This window comes from Girardinichthys multiradiatus, chromosome 21 (genome assembly GCF_021462225.1).
Source record: "Girardinichthys multiradiatus isolate DD_20200921_A chromosome 21, DD_fGirMul_XY1, whole genome shotgun sequence".
Taxonomy (NCBI): domain Eukaryota; kingdom Metazoa; phylum Chordata; class Actinopteri; order Cyprinodontiformes; family Goodeidae; genus Girardinichthys; species Girardinichthys multiradiatus.
The window spans coordinates 15,430,938-15,451,740 of NC_061813.1; the positions used below are offsets into that span (position 1 = coordinate 15,430,938).

Sequence of the window (20,803 nt, forward strand, 5' to 3'; positions counted from 1 at the left end):
TCCTGAATTCCAGTGGAAAAGAACAGTACGTCAGAACAGGAAGAGGGTGCTGTTTTCCCTGCTAAAGCTCAGAGATGTCAAGCTTCCGAGCAGGTGGTGACGGAGGGTGTGGAACATATAAATAAAAACACACCAGAGAAGAAAAAAAGCTTATGTAAAGAGTCGTGATTATTTCCATTTATGGCAGAGAATGTTTCTCCAGCATAGTTTTGTTTCAAATGTATGCAGAGCCTTATAAGGGTTGAGTGATATCTAAAGCAGATTTAAGTTTTTGGCCCAATTTCCAGCTAAACCAATCACAACAACACCGACATCCTGCTTATTTTGTCCAAAAAGTTTATTTATTTATTTAATTAAATATTTTTATTATTATTATTATTATTATTATTGCAGTTTTGCATTTGGCATTCAACCTAAGTGGTTTTACAGTGAATAAACAAGAAATGAAATTACATGTATGGCAGAATGTGTCTTGCTGGTCAATCACAGTTACTTTAACTTATTTATTCAATAAATACCAATTCAAATGGATCTCTCATTGAAGCTTTTTTTTCTCCACATTTAATAGAAATGTAGTATTTAGTATTTTAGTAGTATAAAGCTTTCACAAGCCCAGAAGACGCAACATGGGGAAACTGATCAAATACAGGATCGTCTCTGATCACATTTCTTCTAATTCATACATAATGAATAGGGGGGAATTTTAGCTGTTTAGTTTCCAAAACTAAGAGCCTAATAAGCAACAAGTTATTTAACTCTCATTATGTGTTAAAAAAATGTAATTACATTTTAACATTTTCTCAAGCTGTTAACCAAACGTTGAAAAGCAAAGTTTAAGCCACCACTACAGAAAAAAGACTATTATTACAAACAGATACAGTGTGCATAGAATGCTTTCCAAGCTCACAAAGCAGAAAACATCTCAATGTAAATGACAAATCTGACATACATAATTGTTACTGAAGAAAATACAGAAAATGCTAAGTATAAATACTAAATAAATGGTTCACAACTTGTGTATTTGTTAGCAAGTCCTGAAAGATTTCATTTTCTTAGTTGGAAAGCTCCCTTACCTGTCGCCGATTGGTGGAGTTTTGCAACTTTTGTACAATAAAATATTGACAAAGTTTTATTAACAAACACAAACAGGGATTCTGAGCCAAAATACCCAAAATTTCTGCAATGTTGACAGGTTAACATTTGCCTAAAAATATTCATAATAGAAATGATTTATTATGAAAAAGAAAATAATTTTCCTCCGCTTGTATGTAGGACAGTAATCTTTATTTAAAGTATGTTCTTATTACCATAACAACGTGATGGTGTGGTGGTAAGCAAGAAGAATACTGGGAGATACGGAGAAAAAGTGGTCTGGGAAGGAGATGACCAAGGAAGCGACGTCTCCAGGAAAGGGACGCGGCCCTCTGTCCACACAGTGGTCGGAAGTGTTTCCGCTCTGCTCACCTGTCCGCTCACCTGAGGTGTTAAACATCAACCCGACGTTACGTCTTGGTACTATGCATGTTCGCAATAGGTTCCCAGCGAATTTCTCTGAACATTTTTAAGATGCTGTGCACTCCCAGCCTGAATGCCGAGGTCTTACTGGACCGGTTAAAATAGGATGTCAACAAGTGACGCAGCAGAGCTGGAGCTCAGAGTTGGAGGAGGAGGAGGAGGAGAGACAGAGACGCCTCAGTGCGCCGCAGCAAGCCCTGCAGGGACCACCACCACAAGGTAGCTGGAACTCACTTTTACCAGATTCTTTGTTATAACGGAGTGGTGGGTTCGCTTCTCGTTCACTTTTTACATGATGCTACGTACTTCTTAATTCTGTGTGGCGTTTAGCGGCGATTTGAGGCGGGTTTTCATGAAGGGAGACGGACGCACGCCAAAACTTCGTTTAAAAACCGTGGTTTTAAGAATCTTAGGGTTACCTAGGGAAAATGTGAGCCCTGTCGTCAAAATAAAAATGTTCCTTGATTCAGTTCTTCATTTAGGTGAATTCGGCGGTAGAATATGCATGTTAGTTTACATTTTTATAAGTTGTATACTAGCCTATTTCCCATAGCTTTTTACCACATAACATGGCAAGCCGACCTTTGAAAACCTACGTGTAGATTTGAATGTTAAAATCTTTTTTCTAAGCAGAGTTTGCCTAGAAATAAAAAAACACGCTTACGTTAAACTCCGTGTTTAGGTTTGTTTTTTCTTTAGTTTTGGGTTTGTTTGGTTTTTGCTCAGTGTTAGATTTTAAATAAGATTTGGTTTGGTTGGTCCTTTTCTTATAGTTAACTAATAAAATGTGACTAATTTAAGTTTTGGACCCGTTTTCCTTGACAGCGTGCATCCATAAAAATTGATTTCTGTCCCTTTTGGATCTGTATGGTATGGAGTTCTCAAAGTGCCTAAACATGTTTAGCAAATAAATTGCGATGTAATTATTCGTGTCATATTTAAAATAAAACTGCAAATAAATAGATCAGATTTGTCCCTAAATATTAAAACGTAATTATATATTTATGCTTTGGAAAAAATGTTTTAGAATAAACATATATATTAATTTGTGATAAATATATATATTTCTCCTGTTTCTGTAATTACATATTTTAATAAATTCTGCATGCATTTGTTTCCACCTCTAAACAAATATTGACACATTTAAGTAATACTTTATTATTTTATTGATTTATTGAATTTTGGCACTTTTAAACCCCCATGCTGAATGTGCAGCTGCATGCCTCTGTGCAGAAATGTATTGCAAACATGAAGCTGCAGCATCAGGTTGTGCTACTTCAGGGCACAGTTGTTAGTATTTTACCAGACGAGCGGGTACATGCTCACCAAGCTCTGCACATCAACCGTGTATATACACAGTTACTGTCTGTACACGTTGGAGCTCAAACTCAGCTTATCAGCCTGCTGATTCTTGCTAAACCAACACACTGTAAGAGGACAAGTCTCACTTTGTCCTGGCCACCTTTTTGTTGACACTCACACAGATGCATCGCAAACCCATTAGGTGGAAACTCATTAGGCTAAAACTTAAACTGGATTTAAAGGAGTAAATCATTTGCAGGAGTTGAGCCATTCCATATGTTTGTCAGAGCTGAGCGCACACACCCACACTTTTACTTCAGGCTGAGACCTTGCAGTTATGTAAGCCCTAACTGGCAGCTTGTGCACACACCCACAGCGAAGCGGACCTCATGGGGAAAAAAAGGAAAGTGGCAACATCTATTAGGCACATAATGCTGCAGCCAAAATAAGCCTTTCAGTTACTCATTCGCTTACAGATCATCAAAACAAAGAAAGCTTCAGATGCTAGTCATGATAACTGGCGTTTTACATATCAGCTGTCAAATAAAGATTGGAGGGTTTTTTTCTGTTGTGAACGGCATGTTAAATGTCACTGCGGCAACAGCTTATAGTCAAAATTAGGAAAATTCACAATTATTTTAATTTGTAAAAAAAAAAAGCCAACATTCCCTAAGGTGTCTATAATAATAAAAATAATGAAATAGTCTTAAGAAGCACAATTTATATTTGACATGGAGTACCTGGTTCATAAGTAGTGTTAAAACATTTGGGAATTTTGTTATTGTCCTGTTTTAGATACGTTGGGCAAAATTAAAAGTATTTTTAAAAAACTTTTAGTTTCATACTTTCATACTCATTAGATTTTCTAACAATTTTAAAATCTTCATTTTAAAAACTAAATGTCACTGATTTGCGTCATCATCTTTACTGAAACATTTTAGCAATCAGTATTTGGGATTCTGAGTTATTTAGTAAGAACCTCCAGATAAATACTTAGTCACATAGTTACAACCCAAAGAATACAGACCACATTAGATTATAATTTTAAACTGTGGTCCTGGGTCTGATCAGAGGTGGTTATGATGCTAAATAGAAACAGATTTTTTTGAAAGTTCATAAATCAAATAAAGGTTTTAGTGATTGCAAGCTGCACTTCAAAGACTTGATTTGACCCTCTCAGCCATTTTCGAAGGAGTACTGAGAAATCATCTTCGCAGTATGAATAATACTATGACTGGTCACTGACTGTTTTAAAGAACATGTTTAGTGTAGGACAGTCCAGTTTCCATTCCTCTAAATGTTGTAGATCTCGAAATGGAAACGATTTCTGTCCAGATGCGACAGAAGCAGTGAAACATCCTTTTTGCACACTGCTGAATACCTTCATTGAATGCCACCCTTCTGTTCATTGAGCACCACTGGCCACCAGTATCAGTTTTTAGTCACTGAACTTAACCTACAAAGTCTCAATGGAACGGGTCTCACCTACTTGAATGCTCTCACAAAGGCTTATGTCACGACTCGGTCATTAAAGGATTGTCGCCTAGCAGGGCCTACACACCGCTCAAGATAATCCACTCTTTTAATGTGACCTACCAAGCGCTACCAGAACTGGGACGTCCCAGTGTTTTTTCCAGAAACTCTGGTAGGTCCAGCTCTTCAGAGAGCATCTCCTACCCTCGCCCCTACCAGTACCGTCTCCTTAAGAAATATTTGATTTGTACAAAATGATTGGTGCCACACATATTGGCACCATTGACAAGTCATGGGAAATGTATGTTTTTTGATTTATTCGTGATACTTATCCTGATACATTTGCAGCTTTGATCTCCGATGCACAATTTAAGAATGAAGGACCCGGTGATGAGCAGATGTTAGGTGTCTAGACGCTGTGATGACCGAGGACTAATTAGGAAGATGAAGTAATTAAGCACAGATACCAAAGAAAATTAACACGCCCAGCATTCTGCGCTTATGTAGTTCCACCACCCAGGGACCAATTATTAGGGAAGGGCACCTTGCCCAAGGGCACTACAGTCCCAGGAGAACGCTAATAATTAACTGCCCCGCCCTACATTTTTTTCTAGGGTCCTGACCTGCAAACTTGGCAACTTTTAGTTACCTCTAAACTAAGGCTGTCTGAGTCATACTCTTAAAAAGGAGGCACTGCTAATTGGTTTGTGTGGATGTCTTTCTGTTGCACAGTCGCGGACCAGAGTTTTTACCCAACAAAGTCATCCTTCAGATTTACAAGCAGTACTAACTCTGCCACATGAGAACATCTCTTCAGATGTCTTAGCGGAAATAAGGTTTATAAACATGCTAAAGGCGTGTTATACATGGAAAACATGAGGCTCTCATAACCGCCTCCCTCCTCATTCTTCTGCCTGCTCCACTCTCTCTTGTCTTGTCCCAGCAGGCTTTAATACAGAATATTCTTGTAGGATGCCAGTAAGTCACCCTTGAGGGTAAGGTGCGATTCTGCTCTCTGTGATGGTGCGCTTTATTAGGGAGATGAAAAAAGTGCACAGGTAGACATAAAATCGCTGCATCGTCAGTATACCTTTAGACCCTAAGAAGTGAAAGTGACTGTCCTGTTAGAGATAATCACTGACATTACATTTGCTGGGTTTACCCAAGAGAGGTTGCAGCAACAGAAGCATGTCCAGATGAGCGTTGATTTTAGTTGCAGCAGTGAGGTTTGGCACACCAGCAGTGAGTTGCAGCAGTGGATGCACATATGCATGTTTTAGTGACTGTGCCAGTGGGCGTTTTTACTCAGTTCTCTGGCTGGAGGAGAAAGTGATGACTTGTTACATAAGCCTAGCTCATCGGACTCACACTTTGAGTGATAAGACGAGAGGAGTATAGCTGTTCAGCTCTCCTAAGGCCTTATCTTCAGACTGGTTACATCCTGCAGAAATTATATTAGTGCAGAGACACGCAGAGTGTAAATGATTGATGAGTGAGTCAGGATTCATTTTTATAGCTCCCCCCCCCCCCCCCCCCCCCTTTTTTTATTTTTCAGGTCGTTTTTAAACTTTTAAACGTTAACAGGGTCCAGTAATAAACCAACCAAAAATAACTCTTATTATTTCACCTTAGTCCTTGTTTCAGATATTTCAGATTAACACCGAACCAAAAGATCAATGCTAATATACTTTCATGAATACATGAACTATTTCATCCCCAATATTTTCTAGTATGACTTGGGATGCATATACAGAAGGGTCTAATGGAAGAACATGTTTAAAGAAGGCATATCCTGATCCGATACTTGAGACTGGACCGGGATGAGGAATTTGTGAACAAACGTACCGGAGTCTCTGACTGCACTGATCTCTTGATCTCTGTTGTTAAGAGCTACTGTGAAACATATACACAGGATGCATTTGAACAACTTTAATGTACTCACATGTTGTGCAGGTAAGTTTCCAATTGAGACTTGGAGACTTGTCAAATACATCATTTTGAATAACTTGGATCAGTATGTTGAACGAAGAAGAAGATGTGAGTTTGCTGTCTGACACGGCCACAGCCGCTCCAAACGTATCTGAAATACAATGTTCAATTTCTGTTTGCCTTCCCTCTTATAGTGTAACCATCAATGAATCTATGTCCAGCCTTGCTGATTGGCTCCATTTTCATCAGGCAGGTGTTCATTTCTAGTACCCATTTTTCCTTCACAGAGTAATATCCATTGATGGTACTTTTTGGGGCCTATATATCCATGGGCGACTGTCTTTTGTATTAAAAAAATGGCTTCATGGGCAGTGGAGGGGAAATTTAAACCCATTCATTGCAGCCCTGAATGACCTGTAAAATACTAGGAGTAGTGCTGCACAGTATATTTAGCATATACTGCACATTACCATATGTATTGAATATTGTATGAAACAATATGTCTGAAGTTGAGTTTAGTAAAACTCAACTTCAGACATATTGTTTCATCACCAAAACAGCAGATTTCAGTCAAAGTAACATTTTTGATAAAACCGTGTTGTTAAGATGCAAATAATGAATTTCATTTTTTGCCCATTAGCTGGATACATGACTCAGTATCTGTGGTGGATGTTTGCGATGAACGCAAAGCAGAAATACATTAACACTGTTTAATTTATTTAGGTTTTTTTTTGGATTATCACATATCGCATGTCTCCTTAATATCAGCTCTAGTTGAAGGTATTTTGGTTTGAGCCATAGGAAGGACATAACATTTCTTTTTTTTAGACATTTAGCAGTTTTTTGAGCCAGTATACAGTTTGATAGGAAGAAAGTTAAGGACATTTTATTCTCGCTGATATTAAATCGGCAACTTTCCTTATGTTTATCACCACTGAAAATCTTTTTATTGTGTTTTTACCCAACCATTGTCTGTTATTTGCCCTTTAATTAGTACTGATTAATGATGTTATTTCCAAGCAGGTTTTAGGTAGCCAGGTAATGATTACTCTAAAACAGTGTGACCTACTTCTAAGGGTAAGGATTAAAACTGAAAAAAAAGGTTTGTGCTAATAAACTCAAGATGTGAGTTGTTTATTTTTCAAGCTTTTATCTCATGGGTCACAATGAATGAAAATCGAGAATGTTGTTTCTCAGAAAATTTTAATGTTATATAAAAACCAATACAAAGATGTTGAATGCACAAATGTGCATTCAAATGTGGCTTAACACAAGAAATGTGACATTTGTGGACCATGTCCTGGACACGTCTCTGTGTGGTGGCTCTATAGCACTAAAGCGGTCTGTACTGCCTGAACGTCACCCAACCTCCTAAATGGAATCTCAAGGTTGAGGTTATCATTGTTTTCTTTTTCTGCCACACTTTTTCCTTCCACCTAACTTTACACTGTTATGCTTGGATACAGCTCTCTGAGCAGTCAGCGTCTTTAACAATGACTTTTTGTGCCTTACCCATCCTTAACATAACATTTCTGGACTAAATATATTTTTTTAATTTGTCTGATAAAATAAATCAACATGGTGATGATATTGTGATTTATTTAGATGCACCTGTGGAGTACTTTCATTCTACAATGACAAATTAAGAAGTGATTTCACTCACCACTGAGGGTAATCAACATTTTGAGGAAAATAATTAGGCAAAACCGGTTTGTGGATCAAATAAACACGTGGTTAAAAATCCACATCTAACCGACCTTGAGCTGTGAACGATGTTAATCTTTGCATTAAAAATTTTCTGTAATAACAGATCGAACTGGTTTAAAGTGTTTTTTTTTATCAATGTTTTTTATTAGCGAACACCAAGGCACATCCGTTGGCCGATTCCCACACGCAAACCAGTATTGTGGTAAAACAGCAGCTGAGCATCACCCACCAGCCTTCAGACAGGAAGAGAATCATGAAGGTAAAGATCTGATCTGACACACGATACACACATCACCCAATCTGTTTGACCTGAACTTCACTGTTGAACTCTGGATCCGTTGCAGTGCTGACATCACCAGCTGAGAGTCTAAGGAAGGACAAGGCTTATCGTTGGGGTCATTCAGAGGTCCAGTTCGAGATCTCTGCTGATTCCATCTTCATCACCAGGGTCTTTCTGAGACTCTCCAAACCAAAACTGAGACTAGAGAATACATTAGAGCCGTGGCTGGGCCAACATCCCAGGTGCAGAACATATTGTTTCACAGTATCTGCCAATAAAGGTTCATTCAGGCATTAAATCACATGTTTTCTAACATTTAGTCAAACAGTAACTGAATCTTTGAACCTTGTTTACTCCCCTCAATCTGTGATGAGCTACCTGCTGCTGGTGTGCACAAGAAAGTGCACTAAAAGTCATGAAAGTACTTATGATGACTGCATTTGTGCATTTTTTCACAAATGTAATGCCTAAACTCCTGAGCCAAGTGTGGGAAGTATTTTAAGAAGTACAACTTTACATTTCTAGAGTTAATGTGTCACACAGCTTCTCAGATCATCAACCTGTGGACTGATTCCTTTCACTGTTTCCTTCTTGAATCAATATTGCATAACTTAGACAATATATTTCCTGTTAATTGGAAAAAGAAAATCACCTTATATTTTTAGATGTATGAACTTGAAGCGGACTAAGTTTTATTTAAATGTAGTCTGAGTTTGGCTCCACGTTATTTTGCTCCGCAGATTTGCACGCCGTCGTGTGATGATATCCCCATGGCTGCAATAAACATGTCAACAGAGATCAGCCTTTCTCGCTCACAATCATATTAGACTGTTATTCCCTTATTTAGAAATCTTGAATGTAGGGTGTGTGTTATTGTTGTGATTCATGTGTCCCGCCTTATATTAAGTGCTTTGAAAGTGCTGGCCTGAGTGTGCATGTGCTGTAAAGTCGGAGCACATCTGACTGTGGGAAACCTGTTCAGAACGAGTGAAGTGAGCAATGCCGATGATCCGGTTGATCAGCATTGCTGTAAAAACTGTTGGACATGGAATCTGTCTAATGTTGCACTTAAAAAAAATACATTAGAACAGGGGAATGCTGCATGTGTCTGACAGCTGAAATGATCGTTAAATGGTTGTGCAGATTTGCTTCTTCCTGTTACATCTTACTGATAAGATACAGTTTTTTAGGTTCTGAATACAAGATTGATTATATATTTAATTCCACTTGCTCTCTCTCTTGTTTCCAGTTTGGTTGAGTTACGGTCAGCTGAGACCAACCACAGCACCTTACAGGTAAAAATCATTTGTCATGATCATGATACAACGAATTACAGGTTTTAACCTCACATTACTCAAAACGTTCCCAGTCAAATCCGAAAGTGAGTTCAAAGCTTTCAGTTCTTTAGAACCACGTGGCAGTTTTCTGTGATTGGATCTTTGAGTGACACCTAAAGGCAATTGAGATTAATGATTATTTTAGCAGTTAGAAGAGACAGGGTGTGTGCACTTTAGTGTCATTGGACCTCTCTTCTGCCTTTCACAATAACCCGTTTGTCAGGGCTTCAGTGTCTAAAATAGCAACTGCATGGGAACACAAACTTCAAAAAGGTGTCGGCTCATGTTAGCATAAGGTTAGAAATTCTGATAGCAGGTGAAACTCTGATAGCAACCCTCCTGCATTAAAAGCCAGAACCTTTTTTTTTTTTTTTTACATTGCTGTTTAGGAGTTTGCATTGGTTAGATAAGATTAGAACAAGTTGAATTATGAAAACTACTAGGCTCTACTTAAACACATGGGTCTGTCATCACCCTAGCTAAAATATGCAGTGCCTTGCAAAAATATTTTGACATGTTGTTACATAACAACCACAAACTTTAATGTGTTTTACTGGGATTTTATGCTGCAGTAGTGCATACTTGTAAACTGAAACAAAATTGATATACACTAGATTGCCAAAAGTACTTGGCTCACCTCCTATGAACTTAAGTGACATCCCGTTCTTAATCCATAGAGTTCAATTAGGGATGCACCAAACCACACTTTTTCACTTCCAGTCCAATACAGATACATGAATTTGGATATCGGCCGATACAATACTATTCCGATACCAGAGCTCTATTTGCTTAAAAATTATTATTAACGTTATTGTTGATTTTATGAGGCTGTAATAAATTCCTCTCTACAGGCAAGTCTGATTATGTAAGATTTAATGCATGAATGTCCCAAAAAAGGTCATTTGAGGCAAGTATAAGATCAGAAAAACAATAAATCCTGTTAACTGGAAAAATCCCATCCTGAAAACAAATATGCGAAGAGTTTCAAATTTACTGTCAGTATTTATTGAATCCAAGACAACCAAAAAGGGTAAACTACTTCCAAAACTACCCTCTCCAAATAAAATACAAAAGGCCTGGTTTATCAGCACACATTAAGTCTGCTGGCTCTACTGGCAGCAACAAATGTTTTCAAAGGCCTTTTCATAAAAGAAAAGTGCAAAATGTGTATATTTACAATATCAATAAAACAATGTGACTGATCAGCATAAATTAAGCACATTCCTGCTCCTGTACCAGCAACAGATTTGTTTTCAAATGTAAACATTAAAGTGCAATACGTGTAAACTTTCACACTATTAAACAAATGTGATTTTGATCAGTATCTGTTGTAAAACTCAGGGCTCTTTTAACTTCTAAGCTAACTTGGCTGTAACACGGTTGTACAGTTCAGGTAGCGCAGACTCTGATAAATGTCCCCTAGAGGGTAAACTATTTCTCGGATGCAAGTGTTCAATCAGGCTGCGAAATCCTTCGTTTTCTACAACTGATAACGGTTGGTAATCGAGTACAATAAAGTTAAGCAACTGTGGAGTGGATTTTCTGAACGGAGGCATGTCTCATTACTGGGGCCCGCCTCGGATCTTCGGAAGATCCATTCCACGGTGTGTAGCCACCTAGCAGAGCAGCCGGCAGGGAATCACTTGTGGAGTCATTTCAGCAGACAACACTAAGCACAGACTAGGCTAAAGGATCGGAAATTTCCGGATCGGATCGGCCCCATCCCTAAGCTCAATATGACGTTGGTCCACCCTTTGCAGCTACAACAGCTTTGACTCTTCTGGGAAGGTTGTCCACAAGGTTTTAGAGTGTGTTCATGGGAATTTTTTACCATGCTTCCAGAAGCACATTTGTGAGATATCCATGTCTTTATGGACCTTGCTTTGTGCACTGCTGCACAGTCATGTTGGAAGAGGAAGGGGCCATTTCCAAACCGTTCCCGCAAAGTTGGCAGCATTGAATTGTCCAAACTTCTCCTGGTATGCTGAAGCATTCAGAGTTCCTTTCACTGGAACTAAGGGGCCAAGCCCAGCTCCTGAAAATCAACCTCACAGCACAATCCCCCCTCCACCAACCTTTACATTTGGCACTATACAGTCGGACAAGTACTGTTCAACCTTCTGTCAACCATCAAACCCTGATTCATCAGTCCATAAAACACTCCTCCACTGCTCTAAAGTCAATTGGCATCCATCCACCACTGCATCCAACACTTTTAATTGCACTTAGTGATGTATGTCTTCGATGCAGCTGCTCGGCCATGGAAACCCATTCCATGGACTCTACGTACTGTTCTTGAGCTGATCTGAAGGCCTCATGAAGTTTGGATGTCTGTAGCGATTGAGTGCAGAAAGTTGGCGACCTCAGCACACTGTGCGCGTCCCCATCCGCTGCCTCTGACACATCAGTTTACGTGGCCGAGTTGCTGTCATTCCTAGTCACTTCCACTTTCCTATAATACGACTGACAGTTGGCAATGGAATATTTAGGAGTGAGAAAATTTCACATCTGGACTTGTTGCACAGGTGGCACCCATCACAGTACCATGCTGGAATTCACTGAGCTATTGAGAGCGACCCATTCTTTCACAAATGTTTGAAGAGACAGTCTGCATGACCGGGGGCTTGATTTCATACGACGGTGGCCTTGGAAGGGATTGGAACTTCTGATTTCAAGTATTTGGATGGGTGAGCAAATAAGTTTGGCAGTATTGTGTATGTCTCTAACTAAGTTTCACAAATTAAAAGCATAATATACAGGTATTTCAATCCATTAATTCTGATACTGCTAAATAAAAGCCTGTGAAATCAACTGCCTTCAGAAGTCACATTATTGTTCTTGAGAAAACATTAGTCAACAAAAAGAATAGTCAGGACCAAGGAACTCTCAGGACAGACGATTAATGCAGGATTAAGTTATGTTATGAATTATTATTATTATGTATCTCTGAAAGAGCTGCGGAGATCCAAAGCTCAGGTGGGGTAATATTTTGACAGGACAACTATTGGTTATGCACTCCACAATTGGAAGAGTGGGTAAAATGAAACAATTATTTAAACGAAATCATAAGAAATGTTGTTTAATGTTTGCCACAAGCCATGTTAGGGACCCAGTTGGGACCGAAATTGAACATTTGAGACATACAAAACTAGGTGTGGTAGAAAACTCATCCTGCACTTCACCCTTCCCAAACTGAAACATAGTGGTGGCAGCATGATGCTGTGGGGGATCTTTTCTTTAGCAAAAAAAGGGGAGCTTGTCAGAATTGGTAGAATGATGGATAAAATGACAAAACTGGAAGAAAACCTGTAAGGGGCTACTGAAGACTTGAAACTGGGGAGGAGTTCATCCTCCAGTGGGACAGGGATTCTAAACATGTAGCTAGAGCTACAATGGAGTGGTTTAGACCAAAGCATGTTCATGTTGTATAATGACCTAGTTAAAGTCCAGACTGATGTCCAGTCGAGAATCTTTGGCAGTACCTGAAAATTGATGTTCACAGATGCTCTCCATCCAATCTGACTGAACTTAAGGTATACTGCAAAGAAAAATGGGCAAAGATTTCATCCCGGCCACACAGTTTAGCCTCTAAAATTCAAACAAAATACAATGAAGTTTATGGTTGCAATGTGGAAAAATATCAAAACGTTGAAGGGGTGTTAGTACTTATGCATGGCACTGTGTCTAGGCAGGGATATTGAGTGGTGAAACATTTGTGAAAATAAACTTGTTTTGATGCAGGGACAGAACATTCAGACAATGGCAGTAATCTTTCTGTATCTCAACAGGTTAATGGAAAAACTTCATCCAACTCCTCCATAGAGACAACCAGCTTATCTCCATCATCAGAGACTATTCTGTTTCCTGCCAAGAAGAAAGAAGAACTCATCAAAGTTGTTAACCATGATCTGGGGATTACCAGAAACCTGAGCAGAACCCACTTTCTTTCTAATGGTAGCACTGGAGCATGTGAACATAATGACTTGTGTAGACTTCCATGTGAGTCACAGCTGAGACATTGCCCTGGATCTTTAACTGGAACTAAAGCAGACATAAAGCACCAAACAAACCTTGAAAACCATTCTCATTTTGGGAACCATTCTGATGCCCCTGTACCCATGTTATCTTCCACCATGGTAACAGTTCTGGCTCCTCAGTGGAGTGGACTTCTTAGGCGGACCAAAAGGAATGATGGAACTGGATATTCAGAAGCTCAGGGAGATTTGCAGGACGTTGTAAATACTTCACCAGATCACCAAGGGTTCCAGGGCACTTGGAACCAGCATGGCGTAAAGAATGTGTTGACAGATGGGTCAAACATTCCAAGGAGAGTCCCGTTACTGGGCACCAGAAGTAATACAGCAGGCTGGTCGAGTAAAAGTGATCCTTCAAGCTTGGATTTTAATACTAAAAAGGACATGATTCAGACTGTTTCTTTAGATTCAGGGGCTTTAAGCCCTTCAGCCACTTCACAAATGTCCTGGTCTCCCCTCGCCCTTAACTCTAATGAACAAAGGAATCCCCAAATGGACCTCCAAGGTCGACAACCTTCTCTTAGCTCAAAACCAACAACAAGCAGTCTTCTTCTATCTTTTAGAAGATTCAACTCTAACAACACAAACTCCAGTCAAATTCCTGACCTCCCTGAGGTAAAGCCATTATCCCAGAGCAGTTCTCTCCATAATCACAGACCAAAGCCCATCCTCTCTCCTTCATCTATTTCTTACAGGACAGCTGAAACTGGACCAGTCCTTTCTCCAGTATGTTCCAATCATAGAGAGAGAAACATGTCTGACAAGTTTTTATTTTTAACTTCACCAACAAACATAAAAATGAAAGACAATTCCTTTACCCAACAGTCTCAGCCAGTACAAATGACCCAGACTAGTTTTTCATCTTCCAAACCTAAGTTGCAGGGTAAGGGTCCTCTAGACAGGCAACAGAATTGTGAGAATTCAGATAATACAAACCCATTCTCAGAGAGCGACATTTCTCCTACCAGATATTTTCAGTATGATCACTCTGCACCTTTAAAAACACACACTCTTCCTAAGCGAACCAATCTGAAATCAACTTCCTGGTGGAAACAAGTTTCTCAAGAAAGCAGTTCTCCCATTGTGAAAAATGCAAACAACAATGACTACCAAAAGCCAGACTCTCCAAGTCTGACAGACAACAAAAGATTGAGTACTTATATGTCCAGTTACAGTGACAACAACAACACACCAGAGTTAGTTTGGAAAGAAAACATGAACCTCTCTTTAAAGACTCTGTCACCTGAATCAGAAAAGGCTGCCAACCAGCAGCATGGCTTAAATCTAGACAACAGAGAATCACAAAGGCCTCAGAGTATGCCTGATTGTTGTTCTGCTTTAAAACTTGGCACAGTTTCAGCACAAACAACAACAAGGCACACCAATGTTCCAGACAAGGATGATGAAAGAAAGACTTTGTTTACAGCACATGTACCTGCACCTACTTTGTTTACTCCCATGACCTCAAATCCACCTGCAGATCACTTTGGTAAATACAGTGGCTCTCCACCCAAAACCACCACTGCTCCTACATCTCAAAACAACATGGATACACAAAAGTTGACCAAACTCCCTCTTTTTCATGATTATACCACCACTCCCAGCAGTCAACCTCATGCTTTTTTAGCTATGTCTGACCACTCCTCTGGCCCAAACACAAAAAACACATTTTCATTCCAGTCTCATCAAGTTTCTTCTAACACCAATGTTCACTCTTCTTCAGCATCAACATCAAAATGTACCAGTAAATCCAATGTCACACCTCTTGGCTTTAAAAGAGGTTATGTCTGCCTTCCTAAACCTTTCCACTCTAAACCTGTGACCAGCCTTATTCCAACTGTAAACACTTTCAACAAAACAAGATGCAGCTCCTTATCAACCACTCCCACCACATCTTCTGCTACCCCTCCTCGTAGCCCGTCCACCCTAAGCCCTCCGGTCGTTCCAGCCATTACATCGCCCACCTCTATAACTGCCTCTTCTCTCCTAACACCCCCTGCAACTCCTGTAATTTCTAGTCCCACCTCAGAACCTACTCTTCCCAAGTTAAAAAGTATAGTTTACAACAGTCTAGAAAGAAAACCAAAAAAACACGGAAAGAGAGACAGGCGAGTAACATGGCACGACTCGGTGGATGGACACTGTTCAGATTCAGTTAGTGTGGAGAGGCCAGATCCTTCCCAGGTCCAAGCAAACTCTCCAGCTTCCACAAAACTCTCCCTAGGCTCCTCTTCTATCTTCTCATATCAATGTTCAGGTAGTCCAGAAGGGGGTGGATCTCCCGTTTGTGCCCCTGACCACAAGACTTTCAATATACAGGAGGGAAAAGGAGGGAAATATCGCTCCTTCTCATCCGACTGTGCTGAGATAGTTACCAGAGAGTATGACAAAATCAAGCACGCAGTTGGTGATACCATTATCTCTGACCAGGGCAAACACTGCCCAAGTACAACCAGGCAGGAACGTGGGCTGTCAGTGGAGTCTGGCACAGTTCAGTGTTGTTACTCCACTCCCCTATCCCTCCCTCTTGACTTCCCAAGTGGTTATAAACACCGCTATAGCACTCCACCTTACTCTACACTTATGTCTACCAGGCAGACACAGGGAGAGTCGAAGACCTCACCACAGACCACCCAACCCTCTCTGTCAACTCATACACCACAGCCCTCATCAAATGCTGACCAGTATGTGTCCAAGTGTAAACCTCCTTTGTCGCCAGTCAGGCCATCCCAGATATTTTCAATTCCCATTCTAAGTGGAACTGCCCAGCAAGGGAGCTCAAAAGGCAATCTTTCAGACACTGGTGGGGTCAACCGTAATACCCTTCAGGACCACACCCAGGATCAACCAAATAGCCAGATTCAGCTTCTTGACAACAGGATTCATATCACCTCACAGTCTCTAAAAGAAGATGAGAAACATACCTTTTCTTCAACCTATGTAACAGAAACACTGGTGTACAGAATCAAATCTAAAGCAGACACAGCTACAGAAGCCCTAAAGAACACCAAACCTACATCTTCACAACACAACACAAACACTTTTGTTTCTGTGGAGACCAAGTTTAATCAACAGCCACATTCAGCGCAGAGCAAGGCAGCAGTTGAACAGTCGTGCAGGCTTTCTGATCAGATCCCCACTGATGGCAGACCAACAAAGAGTGAACCTAGTCTCGATGAACCCAATAACACAAGCATGAAGGAGAGTGTGCTGAGCAAAAATAGGTTTTGTTCAGTTGAGGTTAATAATGAACAAAGTCCTAAGAAAAGCCGATTTGGTATAAAGAGAAGCATAAGCACACCAAGCTCAAGTTTATCAAGGTCAGAATCAGAGAGGGTCACCAAGAGTTACAACAAAATGGACCAAATGTTCAACAAACTGAAGCAAAAATTTAACTCCAGACGAACCGAGGATGATTTGTCCTTCCCGTGGAAGTGGAAGCGAACTTCCCAAACACCTTCTATCAGTGGATCAAGTGACAAAAGCAGTGTCAGCGATGTCAGCGCAGACAGTACCAAAACTCTGGAGGACCGAACACAGGAGAAAGAGATGGCGCTGAAAGACAATGCAATGAAAACAGAGGACACAAAAAGACAAATTGACAATAGATACATTCTAATACCAGCATTGTCTGTTGGAGAAACAAAGGCAGATAATGATTTGTCTATTTGGTCAGAAAGTGCTGTTCAAGAAACTGACCCAAATTATTGTGCTGCACAGCAAAGTAAACTGACAGTCCATGGACCGGTTGAACAGTTTGACCTGTATGCAAACAGTGGGACAAAGCGTACAGCTACAAGCCTCTCCTGTTCAGATCATAGTGTTGATGGGAACCTCAGTCCTAATGCGGCTTATCCAAGTCAGTGCAAGAAGTCTACACCCAGCCCCAGGAGTCCCTTCTCACCGTTTTCCTCTCTTTCACCTGTTTCACCATTTTCCACTGCAGAAATGTCTGATGACAACGTATTCTACAGCCCAAAGCTTCAGCGCCGCAGGGAATCCTTGTCTCCATTCGAGCCCGGAGAAGGAATCAGATTAGGAGTCTCAAGAAGGAGCCGGGCATCTACTGGTCCTCCCACTCCAAGCCCAGGAAAGGAGAAGGAACCTTTTACGTCCTCGTATGCAGATTTAAAGTATGGCATTGAACCAGGCAGATCGTTTTCTGTCAGCTCCGTGCTTTCCAGTCGACCTCCACGGCCTGGACGGATTTCTACTGGAACCAGATTCATGAGCGTGGGTGATCTTTCCCAGCCTGCTCTGTCTTGTGCAAGTAATAGCAGTGAGTTGCATCGGTGGTCCATTACACCTGCTGAGGTGGGACAGTTTTATACCCAGCCTGATCATGATTCTCACATGTCGCATTTCCCCTATGATGAAGGGAGGCGATCCAGATCTCTTCCTCGATCATTGACTCAGTGCTTGGCAAAGTGGAGCTCAGGAGTGCCCCCTTCTCAGTCTAGCACTGGGACTCCCTCAAAGCCAGGTCTTATTCGAAGACCCAGCATAAACATCTGTCACTTTTCGTGGGATACAGAGGGTCCACTGACGCCTCCTCCAACACCTCCCCTCTCACCAGTAATCAGACGCATGTCCAAACCTCCCAGTCTCCCCTCTCCCACCTTTCCCAGCTCACCAGAGGCAGTGCAACAAGCAGACAGCCAGTCTTCCAGAGCGCATCGACCCTCCAGGGACTATGTGTCCAGCCTGGACACTTTCGAGGAATCCTCAGACAGCAGCTCTGACACAACAACAGATGATGAATATTACATAGACTCAGAGGAGGATGGAGGAAAGGAGACAGAGCTGTGAAAGGAGTCCAGACAAGAACAAGAATCATGAAACTTGTTGAAAAGAGACTGGCAAGTCTTTTCATTTTGTTTTTTATAATGAATCTTTCTCCTGTTTTTGTTTATTCTATAACAAAAAAGACACGAGGGTAGCTGGGAAAAAGAGGCACTCTGCTTGATCTGCTTCTTCAAACTTGTGTTTGCAGTCATGGTAGGAAGGCGGGATCCTGCATGAGCAAGCCTGACTTAATCAGCATAGTTTAGATACAATGTACATACAGTATATTGTATTTGAATGCAGCTCTGCAAGTTAGAAATCCCAAATAATGATTGATTTTAACATTTATAGTGTTGTGGCATGGTTGAGGTGTCCGGTACTTGTAAGTATACATGTGGTTATTTTAAAAGAACAAAGCACTTTGTAAGGTTTGGCTTTTGGCACAAACTCTGTCTTCAGCTTTGCATTTCATTCTGCAAGTTGACAGCAAGTACAAAAGTTATGTATATAATATGCTGTCATATGAGGTTTCAAGATCTATTGTGTTTATCATTGAAGGGAGTAGAATCTGAAATGTCTGTAAATATGAGAATTGTCCACTGGAGTTTATTTCATTAATATCTTCCGTCTAACATTCTGCTCTTATTTGCACAATGACAATCCTAAATCCTAATATGTCTGTTTTATAAATAAATTTGACTTTTCTAACAAAGCTTTTTGGCTTTCCCTGTGTTATTCATGTCCATTTCTTGTCTGTCTTTTAAATTCCATTTACAGGCAATAAAGTTAAATTTGTATTGAAAGCAAAAGAAATAACGCCTCAGGCACCATTCTTCTTCGTGGGTTTCTCCCTAACCAGATGAATGAGTTCCTGAGTGCCATCTACTTTTAATAGTCTGTACTGTAGGTACCATCCAAAAGCCTCACAACCTACAGCTGGATGCTTCATGTTGACTTTAGTTGTGGCAATCAGTACATTGCTGAGGCAATGGTTAGATAAATCATCCTTTGACCAGCATGGTGTATCTATACTCCATGAGTTTTCTGGCAGCGTACTTTGTGACTTGACCTAAGATGATTTGACACCAAGGCAACACAATTCTGCTTCAGATTTTCAAGTCATGACATCATCTGGGATGGGCATTGCTGCTTCACAGTGTAGGTCATCATCCTGAATGCACTGCTTTCACATCTGTTTTTCTACATTCTCATATTTTATATTTAGCTCCCAGTGAGCCATGTTCTATTGTCCTTTATTATCTTGGTAATAGTTGATCAGACTTTCCAAAGGCTGTCAAGTGTTTCCTTTAGGAATTGTAAGTTTAATTCAGTTAAGTCCGTTCTCATGATCACCCTCAGAGAAATAGATTTTGTTTCTCAGTCTGAAAACATACAGGAACTAATACTTCTTTGCAAATTGAATGTTGCAATGTAAATTTGACAATAGATCTAAATGCTTATTTTATGCTTGCCTATTCTAAGTCAGACAAAATAAGTAAATAGTAGCAAATGTTCAAAATGAAGACTTTAAAAAGCCCATTATGCAAATTCTGGTGGAAATCTCCAACGCTGCCCTCTAATGGACTAATATGTTACAGTCAGATGCAGTCCAGTTTTTCCTATTTACTGTTTGTCATCATAATATTTTTAGCTGCAACATTTTCCATAGGTTCATGTTACTGTTCTGTTCAAACGTTTGCATACACTCATCATAGGCATAATTAGTTAAAGGCTTTTAGCTATTTAACTGAACTGCTCTTTTTCCAGGTTGGAGTGGTAATACAACAAACGGCTTCCACTTTGATCACACTTCTTCACAGTTTTGATAGGCCTTATTTTAATGGGTTAGCTTCCTTGCTCTGACATGGCTTTAAGCTTAATTTAACCAAACCAGCCCCATAGCATGATGCTACCATCACCATGTTCTACAGTTGATTCGGCATTCTTAGCCTTGCCGAACCTCCTCCAAACATTCTTCTTGTCAATGTAGTCAAAAAGCTCAATCTTTGCTTCATCTTAAGTTTCAGTTTAGCATAAAGATGCTAGATTAAGAACTGGAGCTTCTTCCTTTGCTGGCACCCCCACGCTGATGTTTAACTTGTTTTACTGTAGATGGTGATACTGGTGTTTGCTTTGACCAGTTTATGGAACGCTTGAGACAGTAATTCCAAACATACATCAAAACTGGTTTTATATCGGATAAAGGTTAACATTAACATTGTCAGTTGCTTCATTTTCTAGTTCATTAGTTTTCCTCCTGTCTAAATCAAGCTGCCTGCAGCCATCCTCTTACAGCTCATCCCCAGCTGCATAGTCAGCTGCTCATGTCAGCAGTCCATCAGAGCTGCCTCCTGTGAGTAGCCAAATTCTCAGAAACGACACCAAGATTAAATTGTTTTATCCATAAACAAGATACATCAGTTTTGTAGAGGTATGAAAGA

General features: G+C 40.2%; 1 protein-coding gene across 2 annotated transcripts; it reads left to right on the plus strand.

Annotated features, from left to right (window-relative positions):
- The first annotated feature begins 1,338 nt into the window (after nucleotides 1-1,338).
- Nucleotides 1,339-19,075, plus strand: zmp:0000000991 (mucin-5AC). 2 transcript variants are annotated; one of them, XM_047349589.1, is made up of 6 exons: nucleotides 1,339-1,734; nucleotides 8,076-8,185; nucleotides 8,271-8,448; nucleotides 9,456-9,501; nucleotides 12,069-12,230; nucleotides 13,332-13,469. In XM_047349589.1, exons 1-5 carry the CDS (start codon nucleotides 1,622-1,624, stop codon nucleotides 12,111-12,113), a joined length of 492 nt encoding a protein of 163 aa, XP_047205545.1. In that variant the 5' UTR covers nucleotides 1,339-1,621; the 3' UTR covers nucleotides 12,114-12,230; nucleotides 13,332-13,469. The 2 variants fall into 2 exon arrangements, with proteins under 2 accessions (XP_047205545.1, XP_047205544.1); XM_047349588.1 differs by lacking the exon at nucleotides 12,069-12,230 and having other exon boundaries at nucleotides 1,373-1,481; nucleotides 1,567-1,734; nucleotides 13,332-19,075.
- Nucleotides 19,076-20,803: the final 1,728 nt, after the last annotated feature.

Coding starts and splice junctions, on each gene's coding strand:
- zmp:0000000991 (XM_047349588.1), top strand. CDS start 1,622: ATGTCAACAAGTGACGCAGCAGAGCTGGAGCTCAGAGTTGGAGGAGGA. Junction 8,186..8,270: donor ACAGGAAGAGAATCATGAAG/GTAAAGATCTGA, acceptor GATCCGTTGCAG/TGCTGACATCACCAGCTGAG. Junction 9,502..13,331: donor CCAACCACAGCACCTTACAG/GTAAAAATCATT, acceptor GTATCTCAACAG/GTTAATGGAAAAACTTCATC.